The 24,638-nt window shown below is 37.5% G+C and overlaps 2 protein-coding genes and 1 pseudogene across 4 annotated transcripts; all 3 read left to right on the top strand.

Annotated features, from left to right (window-relative positions):
• The first annotated feature begins 3,121 nt into the window (after window positions 1–3,121).
• LOC133857740 (uncharacterized) lies at window positions 3,122–12,458 on the top strand. Of its 3 annotated transcripts, none has more exons than XM_062293071.1 (10): window positions 3,123–3,451; window positions 3,528–3,556; window positions 3,707–3,750; window positions 4,160–4,227; window positions 5,508–5,546; window positions 6,254–6,390; window positions 9,226–9,316; window positions 10,241–10,312; window positions 11,343–11,455; window positions 12,197–12,458. In XM_062293071.1, the coding sequence occupies exons 1-10, from the start codon at window positions 3,372–3,374 to the stop codon at window positions 12,316–12,318; spliced, it is 795 nt and encodes a 264-aa protein (XP_062149055.1). In that variant the 5' UTR covers window positions 3,123–3,371; the 3' UTR covers window positions 12,319–12,458. The 3 variants fall into 3 exon arrangements, with proteins under 3 accessions (XP_062149056.1, XP_062149055.1, XP_062149054.1); XM_062293070.1 differs by having other exon boundaries at window positions 3,125–3,451; window positions 3,704–3,750; XM_062293072.1 differs by lacking the exon at window positions 10,241–10,312 and having other exon boundaries at window positions 3,122–3,451; window positions 3,704–3,750.
• A 3,419-nt stretch (window positions 12,459–15,877) lies between these two features.
• On the top strand, window positions 15,878–16,657 carry LOC133856784 (B3 domain-containing protein At2g31420-like). The gene has a single exon (XM_062291833.1). The coding sequence runs from the start codon at window positions 15,878–15,880 to the stop codon at window positions 16,655–16,657; it is 780 nt and encodes a 259-aa protein (XP_062147817.1).
• A 1,815-nt stretch (window positions 16,658–18,472) lies between these two features.
• Window positions 18,473–24,422, top strand: LOC133856783 (uncharacterized; annotated as a pseudogene).
• The last annotated feature ends 216 nt before the right edge of the window (window positions 24,423–24,638 follow it).

The raw sequence follows: 24,638 nt of genomic DNA, 5'->3' as shown, positions 1-24,638 counted from the left end.
TTCATTCATGTCCAAAAAAATTAACGAAAAAAAGAAAAAGAAAAAAAAAATAAAAATACACATAACTCCTTTAAACTACCGCCTCATTGTCAATGTACTCCTCAAACTACCAATTGTGTCAATCTCTTCTCCTAAACTACCAAAAAATTGTCAATGTCCCCTAATGACAAAAATACCCTTCATAAAATTATTTAAAAAAAAACTAAAAAAAAATATTAAAAAAATATAAAATAACAAAAATTTATTCCAAAAAAAATTAAAAACTGTTTTTTTTTTGTTTGGTTTCATTTCATTTTATTTTTTTAAAAAAAATTTCCAGTTATTTTTACTTTTGACTTTTTTTAAAAAAACAAAAATTAATAAAAAATGGTTTTTATTTTTTATTTTTCGATTTTTTTAAATAGTTTTTATAATTTTCAGTTTTTTTTTCGTTTAATTTTTTTTTTAAAAAAAAAAAATCGTTCTTTTTTCCTTTTTTTTTTTAATTTTTTTAATTTTTTTTTTCAATAATTTTTAATTTTTTTAATTTTTTAGTTTTAGTTTTAGTTTTTTTTTTAATTTATAAGGACATTTTTGTCTTATTAAAAAAAAAATTAGGGTCACTTTTGTCTTTTTGTTGGTTTTAGGGGGGACATTGACATTTTTTGGTAGTTTGAGGGGGAGCATTGACACAATTGGTAGTTTGGCAAGTACATTGACAATTGAGTGGTAGTTTGAGAGGGATATGTATATTTTTCAAAAAAAAAAAAAAGCTGCAAAAAGGAGTTGGAAACGGTGGACCGAATTGAAAGGGAAGGTGGATCCCCTGGTGAAGGAGGTAAAGATCTAATTCTCATAGAAGGAGTCTCCCCCTACTTCCCCTTAGTTCCATGGAAGTAGCTGCAAGCCACTCTTAATCTAATAAGAGCATCTACAACAGAGTTGCTATTAGAAGTGAGTAAAAAACTGCAATATCCGCCCCAAACCGCAACACCCGCTCCGCTCCGCCCCGCCCCGCCCCATATAGCAGGAAACCCGCACCCATGGTGCGGGCCACGGGCCTGTTTTTGGGCCCCCCACACGGTGCGGTGCGGGTTGCGGGGGGGACCATTTGAAAGAAGCCAGGGACCCGCCCCTACCCGCACAAATTATATATATAATTAAAAAAACCCTACCCCCCTTTCTTAACCTTAGCGCACCGCAGCCGCACCCCCCTTTTCATGTTTCTCTTATTTTCTTCCTCTTCTAGGTCTTCATCTTCCTCTTCTCTTCATCTTCTCTTCGTCTTCGTTACTAACGAAGGAGGAAGGTGGAATGGAGGAGGACTGGAGCCTGGAGGATTTGCGAAAAGAAGAAAGGAAAAGAAGAGCTGAAGTTGAAACGGTAAAACCTAAAACGAAAAGAAGAGAAGAGGAAGAATCTGGAAGATGAAGAGCCGAAGACTAATGGACCACGTGTTGCATGCAGGTTGTAGTCTTTTTTAAAGTGTGATACAGCTATTAGTCATTACACTCCCTACTCCAAACGGTGCGTTTAGCCTAAATACTCATACGGTGCGTTTAGCCTAAATGCTAAAAACGCAATTGTCCAAAAAAAACCCTAACTTCATCTTCCCTTACGCCGCACAGCACCACAGCCCATAGCCTCAATCGATCGTTCTCATCTTTGCTTGCTCTGCCAATCCAATGGCCTATGGGTAAACAAAGCATTACCAATTACCAAGTAGTCCTGCTGATACAGAGGATGAGGAGGTGAGTCCAAGAATGTCTAATTTTCTTTATGGCAATCCTCTTTCAAGAATATTCTTGTTGTTGTTGTTGTTGTGGGTTCTTCTTATACGCAACATATACTGGAAAGAATTATCACTACTTGTGTATGTTTGGTATTAAATCTGGCTTAAGTTTGATTTTTCTCATGTTTTGGCTTGAATCGGGATACCCGCACAGCCCGCAAACCCTGCATCCCCCGCCCCGCGTCCCCCGCCCCGCGTCACCCACCCCTTCCCCGCATGGATGTCACTGATTTTATGCGGTTTACATGTGTAAATTTGAGAACCCGCATGTGTGCGGGGCGGGGCCAAAAAAGGGGTAACCTGCCCCCCCCGGCCCATGCTCACCCCTGGTTGCTACTTTAGCCAAAATAGTCAAATTTAACCATTTTGGACCTTTTTTTTTTTTTTTTTTTTTTTTCTTTTTCTTTTTCTTTCTTAACAGTGAACGGTAAATAGCTAATGTTGTCTATTCCTGTTTATCAGCTAAAACTTTGTTTATTAATATTTTCTTTCCATCCCTCTCTCCGTCCACACCGCTATCACCCACCCCTTCCGTTGAGTCTCCAACAGCACGTATAGCCGACTCCACCATCTCCATCTCCAGGAACTCCACGATCTCTGGCTTCCCCACCGTCAGATCGCCCACCACATGGTACAGAAATACCGATACCATTCTCAATCCCTCGTTTGTCTGCTAAGAAACACCAAGGAGAAGTAAAGAAAATGTTGAATCTAGCTTCCCCACTGTCAAATCGCCCACCACATGGTATAGAAACACCGATACTATTCTCTATCCCTCATTTGTTTGCCGAGAAACACCAAGGAGAAGTAAAGAAAATGTTGAATTTAGGACAAATTACCTCACTATACCGCACCACCGACAATCGACCGCACTAGCCACCATCGACGATTCTGAGTCTTGGGTGTGGGTGGGCAAGGCTGGTTTTAGTGGTTTGACTGTGGGTTTGATGGGGTTGGCCGGTTGGGGCTGAGGACGGAAGAGAGGGAAAGGAAATAAAACAATTAAAAAATATTATTTAAAGAAAATGAAGAGTGGATTAGAGATTATTGTTGGAGTGTTTTTAAGATAATTAGTAGGTAAAGTAGAGATTAATACTTTATGAGTAGTTATTTTAACTTCAACTGCTAAAGATACTCTAATCTCGATGGCACGAGCCACCATCAAGCCATGAGAGAAAATTCTCTCAATTTCTTTTAAAATAAGAAGATCCTATTCCCAACTCATGGTATTAATCCCTTCAAAAAAAAAAAAAAAAAAAAAAAAAAAAAAAAAAAAAAAAAAAACTCATGGTATTAATGAACATCGCTTTATTAGAACGAAAACGCATTATAACTCATTTCAAATTCACACAAACCTAAAAAGTGAGAGTAAAAAAAAAAAATCAGACCCGTTTACTTGTGAACTTATCATAAATTTACCTTTGATTTATGCCTCGTTTTCTTCTTCTTCTTCTTTTTGGGGTTCCACCGGACAAGGGTAACCTATAAAAACAAAGCCATAGCAAGCCAACCACACACCACCGCCATCGTTCTCGGAGCTCGTCCTTTGCGCACTTCTTCCCAGTGCGTGTACTTGGCTTACCTCCACTTTCACGGAAATATGAGCCACAACAGCAAGACCAGGCGGTTCAAGAACCACCACCCCCATCGGGGGCAGTCCAGCCGAAGCCATCAACTTCCGTCAGTCCCATCTTCTTCCAGTGTCTTCTTTTCTTCTTGATTTTCTTAATCTCACTTTTTCCACATAATTTTCCAGGGAAGACGAGTCTCTGCCATCTGACCAAGGTCCCAACTTGATAACTTGCTTTTGTTTTCCTTTCTCTTATTTCATTTTTAGTTTTAAGTATTGGGTACGAAAGGTGTTTGATATATTGCCGCTGTGTCACTGGGTTTTGTCTTTTTGGTGGCTGAACAACTTTCTTACTGGTGCAGCAGCTGAAGAGGAGCCAGCAGGTCCGAAAATCCATCTTGCTATGTGGGTATGCATTTTTCTCTGTCGCCTTTTTGATTTTATTTGTTTTGATTGGTTCTGCGCGCTCCATGCTTGTCATTGTATACTGAGCAACCTTTTGTGTTTGGCATTTTTCCCCATGTGATAGTGTGAATTGTATAACAAGCAATCTTATGTTTGAGTTATTATTTGTGGTTATAATTATTTTCGGATGAGTTTTGTATTCAAGTGAATGCTGCCATGCTGGGGCGGGCCACAGTTAATGGTGGGAGAGTGACATCTTACTGGTTTGGTTGTTGCACTCCCCATCTCTCTCTCTCTCTCTCCCCCCTCCCCCCCCTTCTTAAAGCATTACTAAGAAAAATATTTATTTGAACTTTATATGTCTAGGATCAATGCTGTTTTTATGATATGAAGGTGCTGTGTTGTTGATTCAGGATTTTGGGCAATGTGATGCAAAAAGGTGCACTGGAAGGAAGCTCTCAAGATTCGGCCTGTTAAAAGAAAGTATCTGTTTCTCATTTTGTTTCTAATCATGTTTTGCTCATGTACATTTGCATCTGTCTAATGTTAACTGCAATGTAATTTTTCCTCATTGTAAATTCAGTTTCAGCATAAGGTATTTTGTCTTTAGTATCATGTTTTTAAATCTTCAGATACATTATTGCACTTGGTAGAAAATGAGAAAATTGATAAGTTGAAATTTAGTATAGGTTGAGTTGAAGTGACCAATTCAAAATAAGACCCTGTAAGAGTTGTTCATGTTCTGGAATAAAAATTTCCAAGGTTTTTTTTTTTTTTTTTTCTTTTCTTGTTTTGACAGTGCAAAGTTAGTGATGAGATTCTTTTTAGAATGAGATATGGAATTGTCATTTAGAGTAAGGGACTTACCTTTGGAAAATCTGGCCGAACAAAAACAATAAAGGCAACTAAGAAAAACAAATCAAGGTAGAAGAACCGGGGATCGTGGAATCCCTTAAGCTTCAGGGATAACCTGATCTCTCTTTGAGGGTTGTATATATCCCGTGGCCTCCTCCATCCTTTGCTAGCCATTTGATGCACTAAGAATAAGATGTTCAAATGAATTTGAAAAATTCCTAAAAACTGCTCTTAGAAATTTTTTTTTTAATAATGACAATAACTTTTGTATCTGCTGATGTTGAAAGTTCAAATCGGATAAAGTTGCAGTCTTTGGAGAGATGAATTTTGAAAGGCTTTCCTTTTGTGGTTGGAAGATTTGGGCTTTCTCATATGCAAGCCATGTGGTGACCTTAAGAAAAAGAAAAAGAAAAAGAAAAAAGAAAAAGAATTGTGCATGGATCTAATATTCTTGTCCTTTTCTGATTCAAATGAACCAAAATAATGCTCTGTAACTTGACATCATGAGTTTCTTCACAATGAGTAGGCATGAAATATGTGGAGATCACCTTGCTGTAACAGCCCATCAATATATTTTTGGTCACTGGTATTTGCGGTTGGCTGCAACTTTGTATTGATAGTTGATATATGTCAAAAATATCTAAGTAGTTGAAACATTTTATGGTAGTTCTGAATCTTAAATGGTTGTATCAAGAAGCGATGTTGGTTAAAATGACCAAGAGCAATATATTCTGAAATTAAAGCTGGATCAACAGGTTAATGCTTATTCGAGATTTGAAAATCAAAGTTTCATTTGCTTCAGCCACTATTTGCTTAATCTAGTAATTTAATATCATTCCGTTCTATCATGAAAAGAAGATAGTTGACATGTTCGTAATCTTGACATTTAAATAATCTCATGCAGGAGTTGCGCGTGAATAATGGTTTTGGGGGAATTGTTTTAAGGTATTTAATGCATATTAATTTGCTTTATCTTAATTTTCTGTGGTGTTTACTTATTTTTGTTGAGTGATTTCACATTTTATCTTTGTATGTCAATATGAAGATCTGTAACATGTTTAAACATCAGCTGGTTGTCCGTTCATATAGCGAGGGTAGCATGAATAGTTTCTAGCTGAAAAGAAACAAAAGCAAAAAAGAAAAAAGTAATAGCTTCTATTCCACTAGTAGGATTGACATAACCTGTCTTTTGGTTGATGGGGCTATTATCCAGTCATTGCTTCCCCTATGCAACCCTCATCGCTGTAGTGGATCTCAATTAATGTACATGTCTGCTCAAACATTTCAGCTCAAAAGAATGAAACCAATGATCAGAAGCTTCTCTCTGGGTCGATTTTTGGACTGGGGAAGGTGGGCAAGCTGATTGGGGTATATTATCCATGCAAGCATAAGGGAGAGACCCTTATAATCATATGAATGCAGATTTGTAGTAGAACCTATTATTCCCTTCAATAAGCAGTTGATACCTCTCAAATGAAATTGGATGTTACTGTATTCCTTATGGCTCAGGTGGTAAAGGGGTTGGATGGGGTAGGGTTCTTAGGTTGAAATCTTATCAATTTACAACAAGTTAATATATTGCACATGCATATAAAAAACATTAAAAAATTCCTTTAATGATTTTTATTATGTGTTTATATCCATTCTGGCAGTCCAGTTGGTACACAATGTGTCTCAAAAGAAGATTATAGCTTAATGAAGAGGAAAGGATTAGCTGTTGTGGATTGTTCATGGGCACGATTGGGTGATGTACCTTTTGTGAAGCTGCGTTGTGCTGCTCCTCGTCTTTGTATGTACTTTGATTCTTTAAACAGAATACTCATTGGGAATATCCTATTTAACATAGAGCCACATTCGCATGCTTTTACATACGCATTTTCTTTGATGTATGTGTATCTCGAACATGTCTATGGGTGTATTCCACATATATAGCACCTTTGTGTATTGTTCTTATGGTGTATGGTTATGGATCTATTTAACATTTCTCATATTGGATGACTCCAAGTGTGTGAACACTTGGAAATGATCTAGAGACCATTGGTCATGAAATTTGATAAGTAGCTCCTTTCCTGGAAGTATCTGTGATAACTTACACATTCATTGATCCTGTTTATTCTGTAGTGATCCAATGGATTTACTCAATGAGAATATATCTTAGGACATAGGATAGACTTTTGATGGCTGGTGGTTCATCCAGAAACAATAAAGTCGATCCATTTGCAGAATCTGCAAAGTATTGAATGGTTTTTGTCTTTTCCTTTTTGCTCATTCCCTAAAAGTTCAATTTGCTTTAAAGCAGAGAGTTTTCTATTGAAGGCAGTAAAACTTATTTTTCATTTGCACAGAAATTATGGTTATTTCCTGCACCTTATGGCTCCCTGATTTAATCTGTTGTTTTGTCAATTTATGGATAGTACGTTGATTGACTGGCTTGGCTTTTATTTAATTTTTTGATAAGTAATCAAGATATTATAAAAAGCGTAAGGTGCCTCCAGGTACACAGGGAATATACAAAAGAAGGCACCTAACTAGTAGGGGCAAAAAAAAAAAAAGAAACTCATGAAAACTAATCACCAAAATGAACAAGAACAAGGCTTGGCTTTGATTTAATGGTTGAAATGAGCATAAGTTGTTGGTGTCCTGGTTGGAGGAAATGCTCATCATAGAAAGAACCTCGGCATAGGGCGCTTACATCTTTGCCCGTTGTACTTTTTGAGGTTTGAGATCTTCAGAATAGGCTAAAAGTTTATTATCTTGTATCCAAAGGAATGCAACTTTTGCTTTCAATCATTCATCTGTTTAGACCTCACCTAAAAGATACAAGTGGGTAAGTTTGGTGATTATGCCTAGGCTCGAATTCTCTTGGGTGCAAACAAATCCTTGAGGTCACACCCACCGGCGAAGCCGGAGTCTTATCCGATTTGTGTGGAGGGGGTGCTTTTGCATGGGTGTGGGGTTTGGCCGATAGGGGTGGGTATATAAAGTGACCCTGCCTTGGAGGGATTACCCTTCATAAAGAAAAAGAAAAAGAAAAAAAGTCTGGTGATAATGCTTCTTTCAACTTACAATTTTTATATACAAATGTGTCAATATTCCATCAGTGGAGGATAAAATGCCACCTGTATTTTTTGGGACGACGTTATTGAGAAGATTGAACGATTGTTGGCCAATTGGAAAAGGGTATACCTTTCCATGGGAGGTAGAGTCACCCTTATCAAGAGTACCCTCACTAACATACCCACATATTTTTTGTCTCTATTTCCTCTCCCGACAAGTGTAGGTGCTCGCATTGAGAAGCTGCAACGAGATTTTTTATGGGGAGGGATTGGTGATGAATTCAAATATCATTTGGTGAGTTGGTCCAAGGTTTGTACCCCAATTTCAGAGAGAGGGCTGGGTATCAGGAACTTAGTGATGTTCAATTGGGCTATGTTAGGTAAATGATTGTGGCGTTATGGGATTGAGAGAGAAGCTTGGTGGAGAATTGCGGTGGACTCTAAGTTTGACAGTTTATGGGGAGGTTGGTACTCCTTTGAGCCTGTAGGTGCCTTTGGGGTGGGGTTGTGGAAGAACTTCAGGAAATGGTGAGAAACATTTTTAGGCTTTTCTACATTTGAGATGGGGGATGGGACTAGGACCAAATTTTGGCATGATTTGTGGTGTAGGGATACAGTTCTTAAGGAAGCTTTTTTTGTTTTATTTGGTATTGCTTGTACGAAGGATGCCTTTGTTGCGGATAATTTGGAGCTCTTAGGTGACTCAGGCTCCTACGAGGGTGGCTTTTTTTGCATAGTCGGTGACCCTAGGCAATATCCTTACTTTGGATAATCTCAGGAAGAGGCATATTATTTTGGTGGATAGATGTTGTATGTGCAAACGAAATGGGGAATCAGTGGATCACCTTCTTCTTCATTGCGATGTGGCTTACGCTCTGTGGAGTGCTCTTTTTACTCGCTTTAGTATGTCTTGGGTTATGCCTAGGAGAGTCATCGACTTGTTTGCTTGTTGGTGGACGTCTGGAAGGCCAAGGAGTGCTACGATTTGGAAGATGGTGGCGACATGCCTTTTTTGGTGTGTTTGGAAGGAAAGAAATAATAGAGTGTTTTGAGGATTTGGACAGGTCTTTGGAGGATATTTTAACTTCGTTTTTTCATATTTTGTATATTTGGATAGTGGCTTTTATGTCCCTTTTGTCGCTTAATTTTGACGATTTTCTTGTTCGTTTTTCGCTTTCTAGGTAGGTGCGTTCTCTTGTATACTTTCAGTGTACTTAGGGGCGCCTTACGCTTTTAATAAGACCAGTTTATTACTTATAAAAAAAAAATGCCACTTGTAATCAACTTTTCTTCTTCTTCTTCTTCTTCATCTTCTTTTAAATTCTTTTATTTGTACTGCATCGACTTATACATATAATTTCTTTCACTGCATTGTTTATTTTTTCACTTCTGGTTCATTTTCTTATATAGATGACATGTTGAGGAATTTACTGCACTTATGAAATGTCTCTGGTGTCTCTGTTCCTGGATATATTATTTATTGGCATTGTTATGATTGTTCATGGAATTGCTGTGTTTGATTGTCTCTTAGCCTGTCTTTAACATTGACAAACCACTTGAAAGTGCAGTGCCGTGGCTTGTAGCAGCAAATCCAGTAAATTATGGTAGACCATGTCAACTATCTTGTGTGGAGGCATTATCTGCAGCTTTACTCATATGGTACCCAAACCTCATCTAAGCAATACAGTTTCTTAGGGTGCCAAACCCTACTGAAGTTTGTGATCATTGGTGTTCCTTCTAATTTTTATATTGGTGCATGATTTCTTATAAAAAAAATTGTTGTATAAACCAGCTCTTAACTGTACTTAGAGGACAAATTGAGTTTTATTTGGAACTTAGCAGGCAGGCAGGCAGGTCTAGCTTCCATCTGCTGAACCCTATATGTGAGATGCACGTTGCTTTGCAGATGCAGATCTCTACTAAGGAGGCTCTTATCAGATTATTATTTGCATAGACTTAGTACGTGTTATAATTAGTTTGTTTGAGAGACAAGGTTACTGGCTTATTTTGTGTTTTGGTAAGTGGCAATGTTAGGATGCATGGACCCCCATCAAAAAGTCTGAAGTTGCTATTGTTTGTATCCTTGTAGCCGAAAGGCCAAAGATGCTAGAATGAGACTCCTATGGTAGAAGCAGCTTTAATGAGACTATAACAGCCTAATGACACAACAGCATTTTATTTTTAAGCCTACGAGTGTCAAGGGGCATCTGACCCCACCTTAGCACACACCTTCAGTAGAACTAGCTTTGATGTCCTACTTTTGAAGATAATTCGGTAGAATTCTGAGATCTGAAGGAAAATGTTCTGATTGATTGATATTCTTTCAAGATAAGGATTCCATTTTAGTTTTCATTGATTTCTTATTTTACTTTTTAGTTTTATTTCCCAACTTTAATCAGGGCTGGGTCCTGCATAATCTACTCTGGCAGCATTTCTAATTTTAGCGGGTCACTATTCCAGTATACTTGGTCTCCCCACCTTCTATGTTGTGAACATGTCTCTTAAGTTGTGCCCAAGATCAGATATGTTCTCTAATAGAGCATCTTATCTCTGTTTTTATGTTTCTATCATATGGTTTACCAGTGGGGAAGAGGAAACTGCAAATCTGTTGCTTGGCAAGTTTAAGTGGGGTCATGCTTTCTTGTCCCTCAACAGGTGTGTTTTTGTTCTCATATTCACTTATCTATTCTCTGTGAATTATGAAGATACTTTATTAATTGGAAAGTGTGGTCCATGTACACTAGTGTGTATGTATTTTCCTGAACAGTATAAAAGTTATTTGAGTTGAACGCAACCAGGCCTAAAAAGTTTTAACCTCATGAACAAAGAGACCACAATATCTAACAATATCTAAAATCGAGATCTGAGTGTCCCTATCCCTTGAACCATTAAATGGATGGCCATCAGAGAGCTACTCTACTGAAAGCTTCACCTCTGTTTCTTCTTGATCACGAGTTCAGAAAGTGTATGTTGTACAAAGGCCCTAGCTATCAAGAGGTCTCTGACATATCTTTCAAAAAGCCTAAGTCATCTCAAACCTACCTATATCTTGGCCATACATCTTTTCGGTAAGTTATTCTGTAGTTTTTAAAACCTATAGCGTGAGATTTCTAAAACCTGAGGTCAGTTGATAGAGCGTGTGTGCTTGTCTGCACTCAATTACACAGTAAAACATGCATAGCATCATTTCTCAAACATCCAGTTAAGTGGGGAAGTTAATATGATCGTTTCTCCTTTCCAGACCTGGCTTGTTTCTTATTAGGATCTGTTTGTTAGGTCTGAGGTCTCTGCAAGAGTGGATGACTTGATTATTATGTTTATAGAATGTAGTTGTTAGTTAGAACATAGGTACTACAACTACACTGGAAAAAAAACATGGAGAGAAACGAGTTTTGGATCTCTATGGATATGATATATGTCATTTCTTCAATAAGTTAAGATGGCACAAATTTGTCTTTCAAAATGCAACTAAACCATATGTGTATGGGAATCACATAGTAACACTGGATCATTCAATTTTTGGAGATCCAAGAAAAGTGCATAGTATACTGATTTCAAAAGGGTTTGGAAATAAAAAATGCATTTGTCTTAACAGATGTATTTACAATGCAATTTCATTTCCTTGGAGAGTTGAGATTTTTCATGACTCTTACTCTTTCAAATTCTGGCATTTTAATTGATGCAGGGAACTTCTGAAGGCATACTCCGAGTGTGAAAATAGTGCTAATATTATTTCAGTTCAAAATGCTTGGCTTTCACAACAAAGACAAGTTCCAAAGGTTCCACCAGAAGTGAAAGGTATTTGTTGTTACTGTGAAAAAAGGGAAAAAAAAAGTGTTCCTCTATGTTTGAATGCCATATTTGAGGTCCCATCTTAATTGATCTAGAAGTTATTCTTGCATAGATTTGTTAATATTGGTATAACTGAAGTTTTATATGTCAAACGTGTTTGCCATCAAATGACTTGTGGGATCCTCTGTAGTTCTTCTTCTTTTCTTTCTTTCTTTCTTCTTCTTCTTCTTTTCTTTTTATTTTATTTTATTTTTATTTTTATTTTTATTTTTTATTTTTTATTATTATTTTTTATTTTTTTAATACTCTTGATTGAATTAAACTCTGTAAACCCCTTCTCCTTCTGGAGTTGTGGGCTAACTATTTTCTCTTTCAAATTATCATCACATTTCTGTTGAATTAGAGGTTGCCTTCTTTCGCTGCCAGTTTTATCTAGTATTCCCCTCATTTTCTGTGACACATTTAAGCTGGTTGTATTGCTACTTACTGCCACGACCAGTTGATCATTTTTTTCACAAGCTCCCTCCCTATGCAAATTCTTCTTCTTTTTATATTATCTGTAAGAGAACTGTCATATGGGCCATGTTTTTCTCATAATCCAATCCATGATTGTTATATGAATCCTGATCCCATATATGAAATGAAGAAAGTTTTTGATTTATGCCAGATCGTCACATAAAGCAGTACAAAATACAATAACTTATGTTAACTAACCTCAAAATATGTTTTTGCTCTCCACTGCTTCAGAAGCACACTCAGCATCTCTCGGTGGGGATGAGAGCTCTTGTGATTCAGAAGACGGGCTTCCGCCGCTTGAACGGAATATGAATCATCTGAACTTGCAGGAAAGTGATGAAGAAAGTGAGTAGATAGAAGGTTATTACATTTCCAGTTACATGGTGAGGCACGAATACATGTCTTTGGCTTTTGTTCTTTGTGTAGTTAAAGTTATTACTGTCCAGAAGGAAAAAGTGATAATATCCCCGGTTTTAAGTTATTTGCTTAATCATGTGCAGTTGTTACTAAGCAACACTTTCTGCGTAGTACAATGTTACCTCTAAAGTTAGGTTATGTTAACCCGGAAAAACTGATGAATTGTGTTACTCTTAATAAAAAAAAAAAAAAAAAAAATTAAAATTATGGATAATGCAAAAGTAGTCTATGTGATTGGCATAATTTCAGATCACTCCTCATATCAAAGTGAATTCAAAGGTCCTTAGGTTATGTTAAAAATATAATTTAGTTCATGTAGTTAAATTTCGTTAAAACATTTGATGGATTCTAGCTATTAGGTGATACGTCAATGCCAATAAAATGATGACATGTGTCACTCTTAATAAAAAAAATATACAATTATAAACCTAAAAAAAAGAAATAAAAACAGTATAGGGGTAGCCCGGAGGCCACCCCTTGATCTGGGTGGGGGTGGCCACGTACCAACGTTGGCCTCTTCTAGGGGTCATGCATGGCCACCCCGACCTCTTTTAGGGGTGGCGAGCAGCTACCCCCTAGCCAGATAGAGGGTGCTACCTAACCGGCAGCTACTCCTATCTTTTTTTTCTTTTTTTATATATAAATATATATGTTGAGATTTTCTTACCCTTGAAGTCTTTCATCCTCAAGTATCCCCCATATATATATATTCAAATTAACGAATGACTGAATGAGAGAGAGAGAGAGAGAGAGAGAGAGAAGAAACAAAAGGCATGCAGTACTGATCAGCATGCAGGTCAGTGATGAAATCCTTGTTTATAATTTAAGGCCGTGCGATCATAATCCGAGGAGAATAAAAGATAATCCTAACCCTAATCAGAAAAGGTCTTGGTAATTTAGTAAAAGATAGATACTATATATTCTTAATCTAACAAATACAGGCTTCTTTATTTATTTATTTATTTTTCCTTTCCTAAAATAATTTAAAATGTTAAAATTCAGGTTATTGGGAATCAGGTAATATCATAATTTTTAGTGCATTATTTAACAATATATTTTTTATTTTATTTATTTAGTCATTACAAGAAAAATGGTCTTTAATTAGCGACAACCAAAAGTCGTCGTTAAAGGCCTTAATGTTCTCACTAATTAATTACTACTCGTCACTTGCTAGAGGATGGTTGCATTTGCGCTATCGTTAAAATTAAAACTCATTAACGACGACTTTAATCGTCACAAATAATTACATAGTTGTCGCTAAAAATGCCTCACATGAAATGATTTGTCATCACTATTATCAAGTTATTAGCAACGAACAAAACAAAACAAAATAAAAGGAATGAATAATTGCATAATCAGACCATGTGGTTGGCCTAAATTATAAATCGCTTCCTATTGTATCAGAATGAATTCAAAGGTCCCTGGAGAATGCCAAAAAAATAGTTTAGTCATTGGAGTCAAAATTCGTTAAAATATTTGATAGATTTCGTTAGGTGCCACATCAGCACCAATAAAAAGACGACACTTCGACACGTATTACTATAAATAAAAAATATAAATATATAAAACTAAAAAAATTACTTTTTAAAAATAAAATAAAAGGGGCAACTGCCCCAGCTTGATCAAGGGTGGCCACCCCTTTCAGCTTTTCTTCTTATTTTTTTTTACAAAAATAAATTTTTAGTTTTATATATTTTTGTTAGAGTAATGATTCACTACCACCAAAATATACAACTTTTCACCACCTTGTCTATGTGGCAATATGGTCTCCCACCTTAATTTATTTTTAAAAAATAAAAAAATTCAAAAAGTAATGGGGGACCACCTTGTCACATATGCAAGGTGGTAAAAAGTTGTATATTTGGGTGGCATTGAATCATTATTCTTTTTGTTAAGAGTGACACGTGTCGTTTTAATTTTTATTTTTTAAATGAAATATTTTTTTATTAGGAGTGACACATGTCGTCTTTTTATTCGTGCTAACGTGATACCTAACGAAATCTGTCAAATGTTTTAACGGAATTTGACTCTAGGGACTAAATTATTTTTTTGGCATATCTTAAAGACTTTTGAATTTACTTTGATACGACAATAAACGATTTGTAATTTAAATCAATTACAGGAACTGATTTTGCAATTTTCCTTAAAAAGAACTCCACACAATGTTTTAACAAAGTACTATACACATGTATTAATATATATTGGAAGTTCGAAATATACAAATTTCTCAACAGTTGGGGCATTAATCTTTTTACACAGTTCTACACAATTAAGTTCTTAATTAAACTAGGCAGATCGAAGAAAAAGCATGACAACATGCAAGATATACTGAAGAGCACAAAAATATATCTCCACTCAACCATTAATTAATCATATATTTTCTCAGTACGTTCTCATGTACTTGTCTAGCTAACCCATCTCTAACGTACGTTCTTCTCTGTACTCTTGATTACAAAGCCTTCAAGAATGGGAGACACAGAAATATATCTGCATGAGAAGTGTACGTAACCGGCCACGTTAATTGAATACAATTAATTTAAATAGCGGAAAGGTTATTGAACCACCTTATATATTAATTTCTTCTTAATAAGGGTATCCATGCGGGTGTGATTATTTACATTATCTGTAACTGCAGTTGCATTCACAAAATGCGAATATCACTTTTAAATATTTGTATCAGTATCATCGATCAATATTATTTGCAATATCTGCAGCTGCATTCGAAAAAAATAGAGTTATTATCCCCTATCCTCGTATTAGGTAATTGTCTTTTAATTTAGGCTTTTTTTGGATCTCTATTAATTATGGCATATTTTAAATGATTTAGGCCAGTTTTTAGTGTTTTAGGCTTGTTTTAATTTTTAATTTTTTAAGCCCTAAAATTTTGAAAATATATTGATTTTACATTAGTTTTGCTTTTTTGTCAAAGTTTTTATGGCAAACTAAGCACCTTCTAGGGCCACCCCGCGGTTACTGTGGGTGGTGCGCAGCCACCCATTGCTTTTTTTTTTTTTTTTTTTTTTTAAAAAAATAACTATATTTATTTATTTTTAATATTTATTTTTATAAGATGGACATGTGTCACATTCTTATTAGTTTAACGTGGTATTTAACCGAATTTATAAAAAAATTTAACATACCACATGAACCAACTGTTCAATTATCCATTTTTTACAAAACTTAATCCAATCTAAAAATTAAGGCAAAAGAGAATGAGTGCTGCACTGTTTGAATAGGTGGTCGAGAAATCAGTATTTTTTTTTTCTTAACAAATAAAAAAGATATTATTAATAAAAGAAACTTTTTTTTTTCTAGATTGACGAAAGTACCCTACAAATTCCATAACATTAAAGGAAACCTTGTTTGGCACGGATAGGGATTACCAAAAGCTTTCGGCTTTCACCAATTCACCTGGCCTATAAATACAATGGAACCTAGCTATGGCTCTTCACGTACGCCACTGAAATAGAGAAAAGAAAGTCGGTGATCAATATTATGGGGTTATTGAGTTTGAGAGATCTGGAGGGTCACGACCCAACTGGGTGGGCCTTCGGTGATTTGCTAGTTGTTTGTGGTGTTGCTACCGAGAAATATGAGGAAGAAAAATATAGGAAACAATGGAAACCGCCGGTGGCAAGCTCCAAGAGAAAAATCATGGGTTCTCTTATAGAAGCCCAAAGAAGCACTGGCAGAAGGAATGGCTTGAAGCGAATCTACGGCGACCCCGATTTCAAGATAAGCCAAAACAAGTCTAAAAGCAAAAACAAAGAACCCGGTATGAGATCAGACAAGAGGCCGAAGCTGGATGTGCCCGCCGTTCCAAACCCACCGCCGGACTTGCCTGAGGATCTCAAGAATCGCATCAAGGCGGTAGGCGGAACCGAGGTGGTTATGGTAATACAAAAACGCCTCACCGACACTGACCTACAAGAAGGCCATAATCGGTTGTCCATGCCGTTTGGGAAGATCGATAGGGGTTTCTTGAGAGAGGAAGAGAAAGATTTGCTTGCCGAACAACAGATAATGGAAGTGCCATTCTTGGAGCCCTCGCGAGAGGTGAGTAAGATGATATTGAGGCAGTGGGACATGGGCAAAAAGTCGGGGAAGACAAGCTCCATGTACGTGTTAAGGACAAACTGGAATGATGCCGCCAAAAAGAATGTACTCAAGGCAAATGATGTGGTCCAAGTTTGGTCTTTCCGAGTCGGTGGTGAACAACAACAACTTCTTGGCCTGGCTCTGGTCGTGGTTAGTAGATCGAGCACCAAATCTTGATCGCAATGGTAGGAATATATAACGAGGGAGCAAATAGCAGCCAAGCAGTAGAAGAGAGTGCAAATTAACCAAATCAGCTTTAATTCGATCTGTTCTTTTATTTTTTAATTTTTAATTTTTTAATCTGTAGTCGGCTGTAGCCAGCTAGCTTGTGATGATGTTTAATGTAAGAAGAGTCTATATATTGACCATTTTCTTTCTGGTTTGAAGATTGCCTTTTCTTGTTTAACGTTTACAATATTAATGCATGTGATTCTTTTTCATTAATGAAGTTCCAATTTTAAAGCTCAACCATTGGAGATGATATGAAACCAAACCTAAATGGGAACTGGTATTTCTTTTTTAATTTTTTTTGGTGCATGAAAAATATGGTGTCGAAACCAATTAAGAACTGATCGACCAATCAATTAGAAGACTACGTACGTACAAAAAGTGGTCAATGATAGTCAATTTCAAACCAGAGCTTAATTACACCTGAGATCAAATCAGCAACTAACACAAAGATTCCACAAATTAAAGCAATTATAAAATAGACAAATTTAATTAGTGAATGGATAAATCATATAGAAAACGCTGTTAAGCATTATACAAGGACAAAATTTGATTGCTTAATTAATGGGATTTATCCAAGAAATAGCAATACTTGAGGGAAACACAAAATGATAATTAAGCAACCAAAGCTGACATTATATTATCTAAAAAAAAAAAAAAACAAATATACTTGGAGAAATGTTTACATTTCACTGAAACTTGCAGATCACTGAAGATTGTACCAGTTAGTTATCATATTTTTATAATCATTAGTTCTTGTTTTATAATCTGGAGTCAAATTAGCTCAAGCAAGAAATAAAAAAACGATGTAGTTTATCGATCAAGATCAGTCTTGGCATCCAAGTTAACAGCAATTAAGCCAGAAAACACATGCAGCAACGAAAAGCTTAAGAAAAGTACCAAAAAACTTCTAAGAAATGATTAAGAGAAGTGACAAAAACTGACGTGATTATTATATCAAATTCGTAAGCGTTCAGAGTTGGCTGTATACACCTACAGACACGTCATCACAGGCCTACCTCGAGGCTTGAGAAGAAAACAACGAGACCTGAGACTGTCCGTCACAGGCCATGGCGATCCTCAATCTCCACCGTCGGTTTGAATTGAGGCATGGGAACCTCAGCGCAACCTCCTTTCCCTGCCACAGCATCACAGACTCCGTTCACCGCCAGATCCGGGGCCAGGCGATCTACACCGTTGGATCCTCCTTCTCCGCCGAGTATCTGATCGTATGTTGAAGGGAGTACTGGATCAATATGCAAGAACACGCTGTGCACCACGATCTTGAGGTTGCGCATGACTTCGGGAGCCTTGATTCTTACGTTTTATCCTTATCGGCCCGGCCAGAAAGCCTCCACCGGAGGTGGTGAACAACAGTGACTGACCTCACTCGAGCGTGCGTCGGCAAAGTCGTCTCCACAGGAAGCTTCTCAAGGTCGGAGAGCGTAAGGAAACGGTTCGGCACGATGTGGAAACGGACATTGCTGATGTACGAATGAGAGCCGGTGAAGATCGAGAGGTCGTCCCCCTCGAAAACCGTTATGTTGTTGAGGCCGACGAGATCGGCGTGCTTGACCCTCAGGGCGAGCTGAGCGCCAAGATGCTAAACCCGTTGTTGAGGAGCCTGAGCATGGCGTCCCGGAGCGTCAGGCGCATGACAGCTGGAGGTGACGGTAATGCAGCGGCCTGGGCTCAAGGTCTGGATCTTGGAGCCGGAAGGGAGCTTCCGGCCGGAGATAGTTGATGGTGAAAGCGCCAGGAATAATGTGTTCGCGGAGGAGGTTGGCGACGGAGCAAGAGTCGCAGGCTCGAAGGGAGGAGTCGGTGGGAGCAAAGAGAGTGGAAGGACCGGTCCAGGCCATGGAGGTGGTGGATTCGGAGAGAGAGGGTGCGACGGTGGCGAGCTCGTGGTAGCCAAGATGGGAGAGGATCGCCATGCCACGAGAGTCACTGCGAGTTGCAGAGAGGTCGCCTTGGGAGTGAGAGAGCGAAATGGCCGGGTAAAAGTAAACCAAGGAAACGGGTATTTAAAGGAAACTGTAAGTCTGTAAGGGCGTGCGGAGCAGTTACTGGTGTTAGTTAGGGCCTAGGGGAGCTTCGCGCGCGTGGTATGAGTTTCGCGAAGCATGCAGGTCGCATGGTTGTTACTTGTTAGACGTCCTTTTTCGATTCTGTTAGTTTTGGCGGGAGTTTTGAAAACAGAGGTTGATTCGAGCCATGAGGCGCGTGGTTCTATTTCCCAAGGCGAAGCATTGTACCATTGAACTTTTGAGTCTTGATTCCATTAATGGAACTTACAATCATGTGAAGCGATCGAGATTTATAGTGAACAACGTACAACTTCTTCGCCTGGCTCGATCTGGTCGTGGTTATAAGTAGAGCACCAAATCTTGATCGCAATAATGGGAGCAAGTAGCAGCCAAGCAGTAGAAGAGAGAATATATACGGTGGTGGAGATAGTGCGCGCCGGGAGTACAAATTAACCTCAGCGGCTGTGCAGACGTGGAATCAAACTCCTCAGCCTTGAAGCCCATGTAGATCGATTAAACCAATTAGTTGCTGATATATATGGTGTCCTAACACAAAGATGGATATATATATATATATATATTACCACAAGTACGTAACAATAATTCTAGCTAGAATGAATCGTTGACAAAAAGTAACAGGCGTTCTAGCCATCTCAAGTTTCAATGCCGTTGTTATCAATTTGGTTCAAATTAAGGTCATAAGAAGTATGGTTTATATGTGGGTGGATATTAATTGTTCATATGGGTGGATATTAATTGTTCATATTTATTATTTATAATTATATACTTTTTGTACATGCGAATGTGAAGGCGAAAGCAGTTAGTAAAAATTATTATTTTATATATATATATATATATATATAATAAATTTATCAAAATGAAGTTGTTTTAGATTATGTATAAGTTATATTTACATTAGTTTGATTGGCTATGTTACTTTTTTGTGTAACACTGACAAAAAAGCAAAACTAATGTAAAATTAATATATTTTCAAAATTTTAGGGCATAAAAAAAAAAAAAATTAAAACAAGCTGAAAACACTAAAATCTGGCCTAAATTATTTTAAAAATCATTTAAAATATGCCATAATTAATAGAGATCCAAAAAAGCCCAAATTAAAAGACAATTACCTAATATAAGGATAGGGGATAATAACTGTATTTTTTGCGAATGCAGCTGCAGATATTGCAAATAATATTGATCGATGATACTGATACAGATATCTAAATGTGATATTCACATTTTGTGAATACAGCCGCAGTTGCAGATAATGCAAATAATCGCACCTGCATGTATAACCTTACTAAGAAGAAATTAATATATAAGGTGGTTCAATAACCTTTCCGCTATTTAAATTGTATTCAATTAATGGTGGCCGGTTACACTTCTCGAGCAGAAATATTTCTGTGTCTCCCATTCTTGAAGGCTTTGTAATCAGAGTACAGAGAAGAACGTACGTTAGAGATGGGTTAGACAAGTGCACGAGAACGTACTGAGAAAATATATATATGATTAATGGTTGACTGGAGATATATTTTTGTGCTCTTCAGTATATCTTGTTGTCATGCTTTTTCTTCGATCTGCCTAGTTTGATTAAGAACTTGAGTAGGACTGTGTAAAAAGATTAATGCCCCAGCTGTTGAGAAGTTCGTATATTTCGAACTTCAATATATAAGACTTGTTAAAACATTATGTGGAGTTCTTTTTAAGGAAAATTGTAAAATCGATCAGTTCATGTAATTGATTTAAATTACAAATCGTTCACTGTCGTATCATAGTAAATTCAAAGGTCTTTAGGATGAGAAATGATCCCTACACTCATTTCTCACAACAGCCCCAAACAAGCTGACATAGTTGGTAGTATTTTATTATTTTTTTACAAAAAGAAAAGAAAAGAAAACAAAAAAAATAATAAAATATTACCAGCCACGTCAGCTTATTGTGAGGCTGTTGTGAGAAATGAGTGTAAGGATCATTTCTCCTTTAGGATATACTAAAAAAAATAATTTAGTCCCTAGAGTCAAATTCTGTTAAAACATTTAACAGATTTTGTTAGATATCACGTCAGCACCAATCACTACAAAAAAAAGTAAAATGATACTTACACATCATACTCACAACAACTACACTCACACAAAATACATTGGGGTGGAGCCCAGTGTGTGGGCCCCACCTCAATGTGTCTTGTGTGAGTGTAGTTGTTGTGCACAAGAAGTGTAAATATCATTTCCCAAAAAAAAAATAGCAATTTGCCACATGTACTTCGCCACGTGTACGGACAGAGTATACGTGGCGAACAGTTGGCCACGTGTCATTGGACACATGTGCGGCGCGTGTTAGATCCGGCTGTAGCTAAATGCACATTTTAGCAGTGTGTGGGCCCCACCCCAATATGTCTTGTGTGAGTATAGTTGTTGTGCACAAGAAGTGTGAATATCATTTCCCAAAAAAAAAAAGCAATTTGCCACATGCACTTCGCCACGTGTACGGACAGAGTACACGTGGCGAACAGTTGGCCATGTGTCATTGGACACGTGTGCGACGCGTGTTAGATCCGGCTGTAGCTAAATGCACATTTTGCCGCGTGTACTGAAATACACACAGCCAAGTGGCCACGTGTACTGTAGTAGCAATATTTTTTTTTTTTTTTTTTTTTAAAAAAATTAAAATTAAAATATAATTTTTTAATTTAATTTAATTTTTTTTAATTATTGATTGTATTTTTAATTTAATTCTTTTTTTTTTAGATGAAAAAAAAAATTAATAACTGAAAAAGAAAAAAAAATAAAAGGAAAACCACATGTGTGGTTTTCCTGAACGAGCAAGTTCAATAGAGAGAGAGAGAGAGAGCAAGCGAGAGAGAGAGAGAGAGCGAGAGTCAGGAAGGCCGGCCACGTGGTGGTCGGGGAGCTGGCCGGTAGTGCAATACTGACGGAGAGAGAGAGAGAGCGATACAGAGAGAGCGAGAGACGTCAGGAAGGCCGGAGGGAAGGCCGGCCATGCGGTGGTCGGGGAGTTGGCCGGGGGTGCAGTATTGACGGAGAGAGAGAGAGAGAGAACGAATACGCGTGCAGTATTTAACAAAATTTTTTTTCCCTTTTCAAATACATAACTATATATATATATATATATATTATGTTTAAAAGTAATGGTTAGGTGGCGCGCGGGACAATTCCCACGTGCCTACCTACATAAATTCTGGCCATGTGGCCAATTCTCTTATACATATACATATATATTTTTTTTATCAATAGTGTACAAAATCTTAATAAAATTTGTTTTTATTAATATATATTTGATAAAAACAATTTGCCACGTGTATATAAATACACGCGGCCACTTGTTTTTCTTATACCACCAGCCACGTGTCTCCATTACACGTGGCCAATTGGCCGCGTGTCTACAGTAACCGCTACAGTAGACAGTAGACACACGGCCAGTTGCACCTTTTTTTGTAGTGAATAAAAAGACGACACATGTTATTCCTAATAAAAAAAATATTTCATTTAAAAAATAAAAATTAAAACGACATGTGTCACTCTTAATCAAAAAATTTAATTATATAAAACTAAAAATTTATTCTTGTAAAAAAAAATGAAAAAAAAAAAGAAGAAAAGCTTAAAGGAGTGGCCACCCTAGATCAAGCTGGGGCAGCTGGCCCTTTTTTTTTTTTTTTTTTTTTTTTAAATGTAATTTTTTAGTTGTATATATTTATATTTTTTATTTATAGTAACACGTGTTGATGTGTCGTTTTTTTATTGGTGCTGACGTTTTACCTAATAGAATCTGTCAAATGTTTTAACGAACTTTGACCCCAATGATTAAACTATTTTTTTGGCATTCTCTAAGGACCTCTGAATTCATTCTGATACAATAGGAAGTGATTTGTAATTTAGGCAACCATATAGTCTGATTTTACAATTATTCATTCTTTTTATTTTGTTTTGTTTTGTTCGTCGCTGATAACTTGATAATAGCGATAACAAATCGTTTCATGTGAGGTATTTTTAGCGACAACTATGTAATTATCTGTGAAAATTAAAGTTGCCGTTAATGAGTTTTTAACGATAGCGCAAATGTGACCGTCCTCTAGCAAGTGACAAGTAGTAATTAGTGAGAACATTAAGGCCTTTAACGACCACTTTTGGTGGTTGCTAATTAAAGACCATTTTTCTTGCGGTGACTAAATAAATAAATAAATAATTAAAAAAAATTATTAAATAATACACTGAAAATTATGATATTACCTGATCCTCAATAACCTGAATTTTAACCTTTTAAATTATTTTAGGAAAGGAAAAAAAATAAATGAAAAAAGAAGCCTGTATTTGTTAGATCAAGAATATATAGTATCTATCTTAATTTTAATAAATTACCAAAACCTTTTCTGATTAGGGTTAGGATTATCTTTTATTCTCCTCGGATTATGAACGCACGGCCCTTAATTATAAACAAGGATTTCATCACTATCCTGCTGATCAGTACTGCATGCCTTTTGTTTCTTCTCTCTCTCTCTCATTCAGTCATTCGTTAATTTGAATATATATATATATATATATTAGCAGTTACAGAAGTTCCTGCTGTGAAATTTGAAGAAGAAAAATCAAAGGAATCACAATCTTCTTCTAAGCAAGAAAGATTGATCAATTAAAAGGCTCTAAAGAAACCCTTGACCGAGCCTGTACGTGGGCAGACCCAATCTGAAACAAGGGTTTGATGAAGAAAAGCTCATGGCTTCTACTGTACAAGCTCAAAGAAGATAGAATATATAGTTTGAAGAGAAGCCAAAACAAGTCTACGTAGACCGTGTTTACAAGGGAAAAAAAAAAAAAAAAAAAACTTCATTAATGAAGTTCTTCGCTCTCCGAATCCACCACCTCCATGGCCTGGACCGGTCCCTCCACTCTCTTCGCTCCCACCGACTCCTCCCTTCGAGCCTGCGACTCTTGCTCCGTCGCCAACCTCCTCCGCGAACACATTATTCCTGGCGCTTTCACCATCAACTATCTCCGGCCGGAAGCTCCCTTTCGGCTCCAAGATCCAGACCTTGAGCCCAGGCCGCTGCATTACCGTCACCTCCAGCTGTCATGCGCCTGATGCTCCGGGACGCCATGCTCAGGCTCCTCAACAACGGGTTTAGCATCTTGGCGCTCAGCTCGCCCTGAGGGTCAAGTACGCCGATCTCGTCGGCCTCAACAACATGACGATTTTCGAGGGGGACGACCTCTCGATCTTCACCGGCTCTCATTCGTACATCAGCAATGTCCGTTTCCACATCGTGCCGAACCGTTTCCTTACGCTCTCCGACCTTGAGAAGCTTCCTGTGGAGACGACTTTGCCGACGCGCGCTCGAGCGAGGTCAGTCACTGTTGTTCACCACAGCCGGTGGAGGCTTTCTGGCCGGGCCGATAAGGATAAACTACTTGAGAATCAAGGCTCCCGAAGTCATGCGCAACCTCAAGATCGTGGTGCACAGCGTGTTCTTGCATATTGATCCAGTACTCCCTTCAACATACGATCAGACACTCGGCGGAGAAGGAGGATCCAACGGTGTAGATCGCCTGGCCCCGGATCTGGCGGTGAACGGAGTCTGTGATGCCGTGGCAGGGAAAGGAGGTTGCGCTGAGGTTCCCATGCCTCAATTCAAACCGACGGTGGAGATTGAGGATCGCCATGGCCTGTGACGGACAGTCTCAGGTCTCGTTGTTTTCTTCTCAAGCCTCGAGGTAGGCCTGTGATGACGTGTCTGTAGGTGTATACAGCCAACTCTGAACGCTTACGATTTGATATAATAATCACGTCAGTTTTTGTCACTTCTCTTAATCATTTCTTAGAAGTTTTTTGGTACTTTTCTTAAGCTTTTCGTTGCTGCATGTGTTTTCTGGCTTAATTGCTGTTAA

Source organism: Alnus glutinosa, chromosome 14 (assembly GCF_958979055.1).
Source record: "Alnus glutinosa chromosome 14, dhAlnGlut1.1, whole genome shotgun sequence".
In the NCBI taxonomy this organism is placed as follows: Eukaryota; Viridiplantae; Streptophyta; class Magnoliopsida; order Fagales; family Betulaceae; genus Alnus; species Alnus glutinosa.
Note: the sequence above shows the minus strand (reverse complement) of the source record. Positions and strands in the feature narration are given on the sequence as shown.

Bases quoted from the DNA above. Each gene is read 5' to 3' on its own strand.
- LOC133857740 (XM_062293070.1), top strand. From the start codon at position 3,372: ATGAGCCACAACAGCAAGACCAGGCGGTTCAAGAACCACCACCCCCAT. The intron at 3,452-3,527 runs GTCAGTCCCATC...ATAATTTTCCAG, and splicing joins AGCCGAAGCCATCAACTTCC to GGAAGACGAGTCTCTGCCAT. The intron at 9,317-10,240 runs GTACCCAAACCT...ATGGTTTACCAG, and splicing joins TCTGCAGCTTTACTCATATG to TGGGGAAGAGGAAACTGCAA.
- LOC133856784 (XM_062291833.1), top strand. From the start codon at position 15,878: ATGGGGTTATTGAGTTTGAGAGATCTGGAGGGTCACGACCCAACTGGG.